This window comes from Bemisia tabaci, chromosome 1, assembly GCF_918797505.1.
Source record: "Bemisia tabaci chromosome 1, PGI_BMITA_v3".
Taxonomy (NCBI): domain Eukaryota; kingdom Metazoa; phylum Arthropoda; class Insecta; order Hemiptera; family Aleyrodidae; genus Bemisia; species Bemisia tabaci.
Genome location: NC_092793.1, coordinates 85,226,972 through 85,240,346, shown reverse-complemented (window position 1 = coordinate 85,240,346; position 13,375 = coordinate 85,226,972). Strand labels below are relative to the sequence as shown.

At 40.1% G+C, this 13,375-nt stretch overlaps 2 protein-coding genes across 3 annotated transcripts in view; one reads left to right on the top strand and one right to left on the bottom strand.

Moving 5' to 3' along the window:
- The window catches only part of LOC109033309 (proteasome adapter and scaffold protein ECM29), a 480,922-nt gene that overhangs the window by 71,911 nt on the left and 395,636 nt on the right, over positions 1-13,375 (bottom strand). The window lies entirely within an intron of this gene.
- wash (WASH complex subunit washout) overlaps positions 1-13,375 on the top strand; it is a 71,763-nt gene that overhangs the window by 1,242 nt on the left and 57,146 nt on the right. For both annotated transcript variants that reach the window (XM_072306343.1, XM_019045880.2), the window contains exons 3-4: positions 11,284-11,429; positions 13,069-13,286. In XM_072306343.1, coding sequence (XP_072162444.1) covers positions 11,284-11,429; positions 13,069-13,286 — 364 coding nt within the window. The remainder of the gene's footprint in view (positions 1-11,283; positions 11,430-13,068; positions 13,287-13,375) is intronic.

Here is a 13,375-nt window from a genome sequence, read left to right as displayed (position 1 = left end):
GTCCTAAGATTAAAACAGAAACACATTAACCACTCTTCCATTCACCCACTGATCCAAACATCCATCTTGTTCGTTCCTCGGCTCCTCGGCGGTTGGAATTTATGCCACCCTCATAGTTCCTGAGCGATGAAAGTTGATCCGCTGAAGCAAAGGTGCTCCAAGGTATAAACATAGCGCATTCAGATAGCAAGCTAAGGTGCCTACCAGGCTGCCTGATGCGCAGACGCCGACCAGACGTACTCTATAGTGAGGATAGGAAGCGTTCCAGTGGAAGGCATATATCAGGCTGCCTGACGAGCTGGCACTCCCAGGTTATGCCGCCAATGGCATTAAAAAAAGGGGGGAAAAACCAAAACCACTTAATTCAGATTAAACAGGGTTTCGATGAAAAGTTCCGAGAACCTGGGAAAAGGTTAGTATCAAACTACCAACTCAGAACACCTTTTTCCGCTCTTCTCCTATCTCTAAAATCTCTCTTTGCAAAAGCTTCTTAAAGTTTTTTCGCTCACCACGGCGAATAAAACAACTTAAATAAATTGCATCACTTCAGACAGGGTCTCGATGAAGAGTTCCGAGAACCTGGGGAAAGGTTAGTATAACGCTATGAACTTAGAACGCCGTTTCATGTTCTTTGCTTTTTTCGGAAATCTCCCTTTACAAGAGCTCTTCGGAGTTTTTTTGCTTACCACAGGGAATAAAACAGCTTAAATAAATTACATTGATTCAGACAGGATCTCGATGAAGAGTTCCGAGAACCTAGGAAAGTTTAATATAACAGTAAGAACTTAGTACGCCTTTTTCCACCCTTCTTTTTTTTCGGAAATCTTTCTTTGCGGTTTTCTTTGCTTACCACGGTGAATAAAAATTGCCGAAATATATTGCCTCAATTTGCAGGGTGTCTACCAGTCCGTAAAGTCCGGAAAAAGTACGCATTTTTTAAGGTCGGTCCGTAAGTACCTAAAAAGTACGTAAATCTCGCGGAAGGTCCGTAATTTTTCGCATTTTGCGCTGCGCGTTCAGTTAGATCGCCTGATAGTAGGGATGTCGATACTTAACCGATACTTCCAAAGTATCGATACTCATCGATACTTGGCATCGATACTCAACGATATCGATACCATGTGGTATCGATCATCAGACCCCAGTATCGATGGTATCGATACTTTATCTGATTTGGCCATGAAGAAGGCCTCTTTTTCTTCTTTGAAAACTTCTCTCCCAAAGACATTGAATACTTCTCTCCCCACTATTTCACCTTCATTATGCACTGTGACAAACGACGGAGTAATCAAGTTTCTCAAGATGATTACTTTCGTTAAAAACGTTAAAAGCTCAGTTCGATAAAAGTAGTAAAGGGCTCAAAATAGTTGACTAAGGACGCAAATAGGGCTGTTTCGAGAGAGGCGTAAATCTGGCGGAATATAACGGCCGACAGACATACGCACACTCGGAATCACGGCATAATTCAGAAATAGTATCGATGGCATCGATACCTCTAAAGTATCGATACTTCAGCTCGATGCTCGATACCGGTATCGATGCTTAGAGTCGATACCAGTATCGATACCGAGTATCGATACTTCCCCGAGTATCGACATCCCTACCTGATAGTTCTGCAACCCTCTGTGCGTTGGCCGTCAGGCGTATTAGTACAATGTCAGCCCGTAAGAGCGCGGTTGTTGTAGAGGAGCGGAACAAGGCATTTCCAGAGACAAGAGACCCTCCACTGGCCTCCTAGCGACAGGTGGAAGATTTTACTTTCGGGGATTCAACAGTTCCTTATGGACAATTATTAGGGAGCAACAGTCATCACCTCAATTTCGGCTGTTGACCTACCTACATGGTCAATGATGAGCTTCGGGTGACGTCATGAGCCAAACAAGTTTCGCAAACTTCGACCATTTTCGACTTGTTTGCGAAACGAAACTGCCGACACGTTGTTAAACATCAACCATGTAGGTAAGTCAACAGTAGAATGCTGAAGTCCCGAAAGTAAAAGCTTCCACAATGGCCAAGATACTAGTGGAGGGTCTCTTGTCTCTGGGCATTTCCCTCGATTTGACGGAAACAGCCGAAAAGGCCACGGGAATAGCCGAAGTGATGCGCGCGGCAGTGCCAAAATCGAAGAATTGCGATCAGTCATTTGAGGATAATAATGGCTGCCATGCGATTTTAAGAGCGGAACTTTTTTTTCTCGCCTGATTTCCCATCCATAGAGGGTCCTTAACGAGAAACAAAATTTGCGACATCGGCACGTAATGGGACCCCCCCCCCCTCCAAAATCGAAAAAAACGACCAAAAATCGGCGATTTTTTCTCGTTTTTCGGCTAATATCGCAAAAACCGCTCTTTTTTCGAGTAAGTATGTAAGAACTTGCCTTAAAGTAGATAAAATAACGGACATTTTCCACCCAGTCCGAATTTTTCTGATAAATAATATAATATGCCCACAACAAGGTTGCCAAAGAAAATCCCAAAATGTCCAAAATTTCATTTTTTTAAGGTTTTTTGCTTGTAACTTTTTTTCCAGCAATTTTAGAAGGTAAGTGTAACTGCCGAAATAAAAGTAGATTCAAAATGCTACAATTTCGTTTATCAGACTTTGCCATAGGGCGTAACAAGACGGCTTCGCGGCGTTGCCAAAGTTCGGTCTCCAAGGGCAATTTCCGCGGCGGTGCATTTCACGCAACCGCTCCACTCAATTTTACCTGAAAAATTTTGCGAAAAACTGTCTGGAATATGTTCTCATGTATTTCTTAGCGCTGAAACCGAATCTGAAGTTTTCTGCCTTCGATTTTTGCCGTTAAAGCCGCCATCTTGAAAAAACGTTGCCAAATCTCATTTTTTGACTAAAAATCGATAATAACTCGTTCCTTGTGCGTCGGGCGGCTAAAAGAGTTATTTGCAGAATGAAAGTACACAAAATTATGGTTTAGAATCATGTATCAAAGTTATGATAACATGCGTACACCATCCGCCAGAGCGCGCTGTAAATAGCGGGAAATTTGAAAAAAATCGAAATTTTTTGCGGTTCTCTCAAATATCTTTTTTCCCAGCGGTTTTTCGGCAAAATTGGTAGCACAAAAATTAAAATAGACAAAAAATGGTAATAGGATCACTCTTAGTTTTTGGACTAGTGATTGTTTCGGCGGAAGTCAGGAGCGCTTGAAGTCGGAGACTCGCACGGCCGAAATCGGCTGCAAAGTTGCATCATAGTTCTACATCATGAGGAACGTTTTATGGTCTCCATAACGTTTCATTTTGCTTTAAGGCATTAAATATCCTCTATAATTAATAAAATGAGAGATTTCACCCCTCTCGGCATCCCTTCCCCCAACCCCCATTCCTCCCCCTCCCCAATCAGATAACGGCGCGAAACCATTTTCACTGCATTTTTATCTCGAAAAACGCTATTTTGCAATTTCAGTAGTTGACGACTGAAACTGCAAAATAGCGTTTTACTGGATAAAAAATACATAGAAAACATATTCCAGAAAGTTTTTCGCAAAATTTTTCAGGTAAAATTGAGTGGAGCGGTTGCGTGAAATGCACCGCCGCGGAAAATGCCCTTGGAAACCGTAACTTTGGCAACGCCGTGGAGCCGTCTTGTTACGCCCTAGGGCAAAGTCTGATAAACGAAATTGTAGCATTTTGAATCTACTTTCATTTCGGCAGTTACACTTACCTTCTAAAATTGCTGGAAAAAAAGTTACAAGCAAAAAACCCTAAAAAAATGAAATTTTGGACATTTGGGGATTTTTTTTGGCAACCTTGTTGTGGGCATATTATTTATCAGAAAAATTCGGACTGGGTGGAAAATGTCCGTTATTTTATCTACTTTAAGGCAAGTTCTTACATACTTACTCGACAAAAGAGCGGTTTTTGCGATATTAGCCGAAAAACGAGAAAAAATCGCCGATTTTTGGAAAAACTTTCTGGAATATGTTTTCCATGTAATTTGAAATTTTTCCTTAAGTACCTAAAAAGTACTTATTTTATTTTTGTGGACCTCAGTAGACACCCTGCTCAATTCAAATAGAATCTCAGTGAAAAATCCGAGAACCCAGGAAAAAAAAAAGAAAAAAAAAAACTAGCACAGCTCTTGTGAGCTCAGAACTTCACCTCCACTTTTATCCCTTCCGCAAAAAGAAAATCAACTCAAAATTATTGAGAACTGATCATCATGAAAAGTTCCCGAAACAGAAGCTACAAAGTTATTTTGGCAACGAAGACTATCAAAATTATTCCTTGCTTAGTGCTATAACAAAAATTGCTCATTCTCTTGAAAAACGCATCAAAAATTTTCCGCTTGTTTAAAGTAAGGATACAAATCTCTGCAGAACTTCAGCGTTCATTTTTTTGATCAGAAAATAATTGCTACTACTTCTTTGTTTTCTTTATCGGGAATCATGGTCACTTACTTTCTTTCTTTTTCGCCCAATGCAAATATTTGCATTTATGCAAATGCATTTGCATTTATGCAATTATGCAAATTATCTGCATTGGGCGAAAAAGAAAGAAAGTAAGTGAGAAAATTATTGCGTCGCGATAAAACCGGATACTTCATCCTAAAATTCCCAAAACAAAATCATTCAAAATTAAATGAACCAGCTTCTGCATTTATGCAAGCGCCAGTAACTAAATGCGCTACTGTTCATACAACTCCTCCTTCTCTTTTGCTTTATCTCAACTAGTATCCACTTCCTGTACGAAAATCGATCACGAACAAGTCAGAAAAGTGGTATGGTAGGTAGGGGTAAAAGTAGGCACATTCTCGTTTTTTGCGTATTTCCGTGATCGATTCGACTTTTTTGGCGGGAATAGTGGTCAGGCACCTACTACAGGCCCTAGCGCACAAATGCCCCGCGTTGTCCCTTCTCAAAGGGTTCCAGTAGTGCCTAACCACTTTTCCTGTGAAAGAAAAATTATTTAGTCTCCACGAGCTCCCCTAGGGTAGAGGAAGTATTGTCATCTTCCAAGAAGAAGAAAGAAAAAAAAAGTTGAAATTTCATCATTTCTAGACGTTTTAACCCTTAGATGACTGACCGTTTTTACCTACACGAAAGACTAACCTGGGCCTGCGAGGCCCGTATTGAGAATATATGGTAATTTGATGGCTACAATGCTTTTTTCTCTATTTTTGGATGAATTGTATGATTTTCATACTTTGACTTCTATAACCAAGGTCCCAAATTTTTTGTTTCACCCATTGGCTGCCCCCCCAGCCCCCCTAAACATCCCTCTCCTCTCCCCAGTCCCCTCAGATCTATGATTCTTTCATTGTAAACACATTTTTATATCTTTTTTCAGGATTTGAGGAAGTTAAATTGAAGGAGCATTATTACCCTTTAAGTATACTTGAATTTGAGAAGGAGGGGGCGACCTTGCCCACCCTCCCCCCTCCCCCTCCTTCCGGTAGCCAAAAATAGTAGTACTCTCCGATGTGTTTCTTTCAAAGTTTTGCACTTAGAAGGTTTATTTTTTCATTTCGTGAAAGAAAAGAAAAGTCTAAAATGTATTACTGTACTATTACTACTATTAAGTCGCTCTCATGGCGCTTCTGTGCGCTCTGCGACACCCACCCGCCACTGACAGCGATCTTGCCAGAGCACCTCCGGCAGAGCGCATCTCCTCATTTCAAGCCTTATTCCCTCAATCCATGATTTGACAGGGCGTCCTCTACGTTGGCGTTCATATGCGTTATGTATTGTTGTTATTTATGGAATACTTCTAAATTATTTCAAACTTTTCGACAAGTGAGAGCAAATTTACTCACAGTGAATTATGAGATAAACGCGGGACAAAATTTCTTGTGAAGTTTCTAATGGTTTTCCTGAGGTTTTGCTGTAATAGTTGTAGCTGAGAAGTCGTCATGGAGGAAATGTACTGCCTAAGAACTGTACAAGCACCATGCGATATTTTCTTACAACTAAAAGATAACGCCTTTACATATTCACCATATCACAAGAAACACCTAAATTTAAGTCGTAAAAACTCTTGGATCGTTAAAAAGTAAAAGTAGATAATGAATAATGATTCCAGTAGTAAGAAGACGGACAATATACATAAGTAGGAAAGATTTTAGGAAAAACAAAACAAAAAAAAATTACTGAAGGTCAAGAAAATCAGACTTTTTATTTACTTATTATTATTTTAATTTTAGGTGATTCTTGTAATAAGGTGAATATGTTAAGGCGTTACCTTTTAGTTGTAAGAAAATAACGCATGGTGCTTTTAAAGTTCTTAGACAGTATATCACCTCCATGACCACTCCTCAGCTACAACTATTACAGCAAAGGTGCTCTGGCACGATCGCTGTCAGTGGCGGTTGGGTTTCGCAGATCGCACAGGAGCGCCACAAGAGCGACTTATTAGTAGTAATAGTACAGTAATACGTTTGAGACTTTTCTTTTCTTTTCACGAAGTGAAAAAATAAACCTTCTAAGTGCAAAACTTTGAAAGAAACACATCGGAAAGTACTACTTTTTTTGCCTACACCGGAAGGAGGGGGAGAGGTGGGCAAGGTTGCCCCTTCCCTCTCAAATTCAAGTATACTTATAGGGGTAATAATGTTTCTTCAATGTAACTTCCTCAAAATCTCAAAAAATTTATAAAAGTGTGCTTATAATGAGAGGCTCCTAGATCTGAGGGGACTGGGGAGAGAGGGGGGAGATCTAAAGGGGGACGGGGGCAGTTTATGGGTGGAGGGACAATTTTGGGCCTTGGTAATAGAAGACGAAGTATAAAAATCATAAAATTCTTCCAAAAACATAGAAAAAAGCATCGCATCTATCAAATACCCATACATTCTCAATACAGGCCTCGCAGGCCCAGGTTGGTTTTTCTAGGGGTAGACATGAAAAAAAATTGCTGTGCCTAAAAAAAAAATTTAAAATTTTTTTTTTTAAGAATAATGTTTTTAAGGATATTTGTAGAGCTATTTGTGAAAGACAGACTCCTAGGTTAATTACAGCCGCCGTGGCGCGAAAAATAAAAAGCCGCCGGGCCTGAGAGACCCGGTTAGTCATCTAAGGGTTAAGGTCCCAGGAGTCAAAATAACCATAGTTGAAAAAATGTGTGTCCGTCCGTCCGGCGTCCCCCAAATCTGTGTACAGCAATATCTCAGAAAGTATCTATTCAATTTCATTCAAAATTTGCAGAGAAGATCATATCTATGGTCTCCCTGTGCACGTCTAACGATTTTGGGGTAAACTAAAATTTAGGGGGGATAGGGGCCATGGTCGATTCTCAGCAAAATCACAGGGATAGCTCATTTTGAAGGACTGTAAATTTTGAAAAATGTCTCTCATTCTTTCAAAGTGGGCATCAACAGGGTTGCCACGGTCAGGGAATTCAGGGAAAACCTGGAAAAGTCAGGGGGAAAAAAAGTGCTCTGGAAAACCTGGAAAAGTTAGGGGGGAAAAAATGCTTTGGAAAACCTGGAAAAGTCAGGGACTTTGACCAAAAACAGCTAAAAGTCAGGAAAAAATTGATAATTTTCACGAGTTGCTTAAAATCTTTCTTTTTTCGGTTTTGAACGCAATATAAATTACGATGAAGTGGCATATCTCGCAATGCATTCAAGAGTTAACTTATGCAGCCGTATTTGGTCGCCAACGCAACAAGCAACGCAAATTGGAATGCCCAGTTTTTGTGTGTATTTTTGAAATTTCAACTACTAGCGATGACTAACCACTAACTGTTGAATTTTCTTCTTTAAAGTAATTCGAGTGTCTAAAATTATTGCAAACAAAGCATCAAAGTTCTTGAAAAAATAAACCATTTGAAGCTCACTTTAAAAATAGGTGTTTGAAAAATCCTGGGAAGGGAGGGATAATAAATAGAGAAACGAACACCAGGGAAGACCCTTTTTTTAAGAGTGTTTCTTCAAAAGAACAATCGTTCAAAAGTTTTCATTTCTGAAACAATCATTGGGTTGCTCAAGAAAGTCAAAAGCATCAAAATTAAAAGAAAAAGTTAACAACTCTTTTTGTATTTCCAAATGTTCTGCAATTAATTAGACTCCTTAGCTTAAGCGCGTTTCAAATGAGACGCTATATTAGTGCAATGGTAGCTAGGAAGGTGTAACTTTGGCTGTGCGATCATGGCGCGCGTTCTCAAAGGTCAGGGAATTTCTCCATTTTTCGTCAGGGAAAACCTGGAAAAGTCAGGGAAAATCATTGCCAAATTTTTGTGGCAACCCTGCATCAAGCACACCACCTAGATCATTAATTTAAGTTCCTAAAAGATCTTTGGACTAAACTCAAAATTGAAGGGATACGGGCCATATGGCGAGGGCACTTTGTTCCGCGAAATCACACGAAGAGCTCACTTTGACGGACTGTAGATTTTGAAAAAATGCCTTTAATTCTTTGAAAGGACTACGTGCAAAACGGGCCATTTGGGGCTCGAGGTGGATACCTTTGAGACTTGCCCTATTCATCCACCTAACAATGCCCCATCTTTTCCCAAAGTTTCAAGCCCCCCAAAAATTTTGGGGAGACGCGGCGGGGGGTCAAAGTTAAAAACCGGCAAAATTTTCGCGAATTTATTGCTCAAAAACCAAGAAGTTTTGGAAGACGCGGTTTAAACGAGCGTATTCAGCGTGACGAGAGCTTTCAGAAAATGTATAACATCATAGGGTTTTGTCAACTTCAGCTCGAGTAATCGCCTCCGAAGCGCCGGAACGCTCAGAAAAGACCCCTTATTTTTTCATGTTTGGGCCGATTTAACAAAAAGCCATTTTTTTATTTTGATGAAAAACTGATATGTTGTTCCTGACTCTCTGTGGCCCCTCTAGCTCTTTACCGCATGCTGGGGAAATGTTTTGGTCGCAAGTTATAAGAGCGGAAAGGAGCTAATGTCGGGAAAATCGGCTATTTTAAACTGCGCGCGGCGACGGATCAAGAGACATGTGGTAACAATGCGAGGTCGGCAGAGGAGTATGATTCGGCGCACTGAGTGGGAGGGGACGTTTTCCCTCCGATCAACGCCGCGCGGGCAGTTTAAAATAGCCGATTTCCCCCACATTCGCTCCTTTCCGCTCTTATAACTCGCGACCAAAACATTTCCCCAGCATGCGGTAAAGAGCTAGAGGGGCTACAGAGAGTCAGAAACAACATATCAGTTTTTCATCAAAATAAAAAAATGGCTTTTTTTTAAATCGGCCCAAACGTGAAAAAATAAGGGGTCTTTTTTGAGCGTTCCGGCGCTTCGGAGGCGATAACTCGAGCTGAAGTTGACAAAACCCTATGATGTTATACATTTTCTGAAAGCTTTCGTCACGCTGAATATGCTCGTTTAAACCGCGTTTTTCAAAACTTCTTGGTTTTTGAGTAATAAATTCGCGAAAATTTTGCCGGTTTTTAACTTTGACCCCCCGCCGCGTCTCCCCAAAATTTTTGGGGGGCTTGAAACTTTGGGAAAAGATTGGGCATTGTTAGGTGAATGTATAGGGAAAATCACAAAGGTATCCGCCCCGAGCCCCAAATGGCCCGTTTTGCACGTAGTCTTTTGGCATAAAAGCACTAGAGTACCTTCATGGACAGAGTATGGCCAGTTCCGTGCCGGTTTCTCATTGGTTGCGTGAAAATAGGCTGACACGATGTTCTTACGGCCCTAAATAAACAAACAAGATGGCTGCTATCAGCAAGCAAGTTTGAGGTTGCCGGCCAGGTTGGCCTAGTGGTTAGCGCGTCTGACTCTAGGTCAATAGGTCCCGGGTTCGAATCCCGGTGGTGGCGACAAATTTTCATGGAACTGACGAGTGGATCTGTAAGCAGAATTCGCTCGGCCTTAATCCGTGAAAATTTGTAAGCCCGAGCATGGATGTCTACCAAACTCCCTGATGTCTTCGGACAATAAATAGTGCCTATAGATGGCTGTAGATTCCGAAAGGAATAGAAGCCACTAAACTCTCAATAAAAAAAAAAAAAAAAAAAAAAAAGTTTGAGGTTATGCACATCTCACATCCTCCTGTGATACAGTCGAAAGGCAATTTTACTGTGTTTTCATGTGTTTTTCATGTGTTATTCTTAGATATGCTAGTTTAAATTGTTAAGCTTCTTATCAACGTTACGGTGAGTCGCCATCTTGTTTGTTTATTTACGGCCGTAAGAGCATCATGAAGCCTAAAAACTCTTTGACCAATCAAAAAGCGGCACAGTTTTCCTGTAGTAAAAAGATACAAATGACCATACTCTGTCTATGAAAGTACTCTACAAAGCACCACCTGGGTCATTAATTCAAATTCCTAAGAGATCTTTGGACTAAGCTCAAAATTGAAGGGTTGCGTGTCATATAGCGAGGGCACTTTGATCACTTGAAGAGCTCACTGATAAGGGCTGTAGATTTTGTAGAAAGGCGTTTTATCGTATGAAAGTTGGCACAAAGCACCACCTGGGTCATTAATTTAAGTTCTCAAAAGATCTTTGGACCAATCTCATATGGACTGGCTCCCTTTGACCTAGGAACATTCCCCAAGTTTCAAATCTTTACCTCAATTAAGTAAAAAGTTGGAGGCGGTGGAAGGGACTTTTGGATCACCCTGTATCTGATTTTCACGGAAATTGGAGGTCACCTCAAAAAGAATCGGCCAAATAGGGTTGTACGGGTTTGTACCATTTCTGCTTTGGTATATGTACCGGTAGGATGAATGCTTTCTAAAAATACAATGGAGAAAAGCGCAACAAAGCGCAATGACACTTTGCCGGTCTGCAACATTTGAAAAATTGCGTTTTTTAAGATTCATTTTTTAGGCCACTTCGATCTCATGTCCTGCTGCCAAAAATCAATAATTTTGGGATCTGTAAAAGTGAAAATATTCTCCTTGTAATAGAATTTTGAGATGACATTTTTTTGTCCAATGGTTGTGTTTCCTCCATTTTATAGGAATCATAAAACACTCCTTTTTTTACTGAGTGATTTCTTCGGCTCTCGACGCATGAAACGTACATTTAGATTTTTTTCTGGCTTTTTCAAGACAAAATTTGGAGGGAGCACATCTAAGTACCCTAGGAATTATCAAGTTTTGAACGATACATCTGATCTAGTGGGAGTTATCAATTAAGCAACGCTAGAGACACATTCTAGCCCACTGTGAGTTGTCTCAATTGGACAAATAATTGACAATTGATTTATCTCATCAGGTAGAGAATTCTGAGGACCAAGCATCTAGTCAGTATTGTCACACCAATTTCAATAATTGCCGAATTATTGGCATTGAACTCTGTTGTCAGTTGTCATTTTAAGTTTTCATCCTTGGATTTGTGGATTCCTTCCTCAGGAGAAGTTGAAATTTTATCATGTCAAAGTCAGTGGTAAACTACTTCGCAAGAATGTGGATATAGCACTTGAAGAGGGTTTGGGCAGTCTTCCTCCCAACTTATACGACGTCAGCTCATTACTTTTGTTCAACACTGCTGAGAATTTGTAAGTGCTTTTATCTTCTGCTTATGTTTTCTTCTTTAGAGAGTTTCAGTGTTTAATTGAGCGATCATTTTGTAAAGTTATGTATAAATGTTGAGTACAGACCCTCATTTGAGCAGTCAAGTCGGCAATATTCATGAATATCTGTGTAAAATCGGGAATATCTGTAAATAGGAATGCGTGTGAATATCTAAGAGGATTAAAAGTGAAGAAAATTTCTGCTGATTGAAGAGAAAGAGCCTAAGATTCTAGAATGTTGCTCAAATTTGTAATTAGTCTTTTCTTCTGGTTACTTATGTTTTCCTCCTCATGAAATTAAAATAGGCATGATAATTTTTACACAAATATGCACAAGTTGGTTCAATGGAGATGTTGCATGTGTGAGGGATTTGCGATTTGACTGTTGTTTCTTATGTATAAGTTCGCGAGGAACACGATGATGGTGCCACTGGTTTTCTCTGAAATCATCTCCCAAGCTCAAAAAAAGCTCTCAAAGTGAGGCCAAAATGGAGGGGATATCCTGCCCTACCCTGAGAGTCCTTCTCTAAATCATAACAAACTCTCCATGCAAAGATAGGGAGCAAATACATCAACAGGGTTGCCATGTTTTCAGTTTTGGAGTCCCCAAATGAAGTGGCAGCCCTGTCAATGTATTTGCTCCCTATCTTTGCATGGAGAGTTTGTTTTGATGTAGAAGTGGACTCTCAAGGTAGGGCGGGATATCCCCTCCATTTTGGCCTCACTTTGAGAGCTTTTTTTGAGCTTGGGAGATGATTTCAGAGAAAACCAGTGGCACCATCTTGTGTCTCGTGAACTTTTACATAAGAATTAGCAGTCAAATCGCAAATCCCTCACACATGCAACATCTCCATTACACTACTCTGAAGGGCTGTGCAAAATATAATCACTTTAATTCCCTACCTTTAAGTCATCCAGGTGCCTAGCACACCTTCATCTCTTATTCAACTTCTAGCCTTTAACTTTTCTGCTCTCTGATGCTCTCCTGTCATTCTGTGAACGCAACTATATTTCGGAGAAGGTGATTCAATTAAGACCTCATGCTCAATGTGATTCTCAACTCCCATGATTACATGCTTTTAGTCACTGCCATTGTAGCATCATCATTTCGAAGCAATTTCTTTATCAGCATACTATACACACCAGGCTGAAAACGACTATGTGGGTAACATGTCGAGATTGTATCGTTTCCAACAGTATAAACAACATGTGTTGGGAATATGTTATTAACATCAGAGCAACATGCATCAATACGGTCTAAGACTCTAAGAGACGGCGATGAAACCAGTGTATGTTACCGTCTTGGCCCAATTGTGGTAACATGTTAGCACCTCAATTTGTGGTGTCACCATGTTTCACTCGCCAACATGGTCGTTTTTAACAAGGATCTATCCATCCATTATGTTGGGTATCAGATTTTTACTGGCTTTTGTGACTCAAAAACAAAGGTAATGGAAATTGAAGGTATCTCAAGGTCAAATTGTTTTTCTGTAGAGAAAACATCATCTTCTAAATTTTTTTCATCTTTTGTCCGTTTAAATAATGCCTGAAATTTCTATGTTTTTAATCATATCAGGAGCCTTGCTTTAAACCTTTTAAATGAATTTGAGTAATTGTCATTTAGGTACAAAAAATATGTTATGCGGGATCCACTTGGAGTAGCATCAAAAATGCGTTTGTTGATTGAAGAGGATGAGAGGAAAGAGGAACTTGATGCTGCACCTTCATCTATTTCTGGAGGTGATCAAGCCAATCTGAAAATTGCTACAAACTACTTTTATGCACCAACTCTGCAGGAAGTTCCTGAAATAGACGTTCCTTTGGATCTGCCTGACTTACCTGGTTAGTAATCTAAATTAAAGGTGAGTAAGGAATTGAAAGAGGGCATGCCTGTTAGCCTTCTGTAGTGGTTGTAGCGTCAGCCCTAGGAC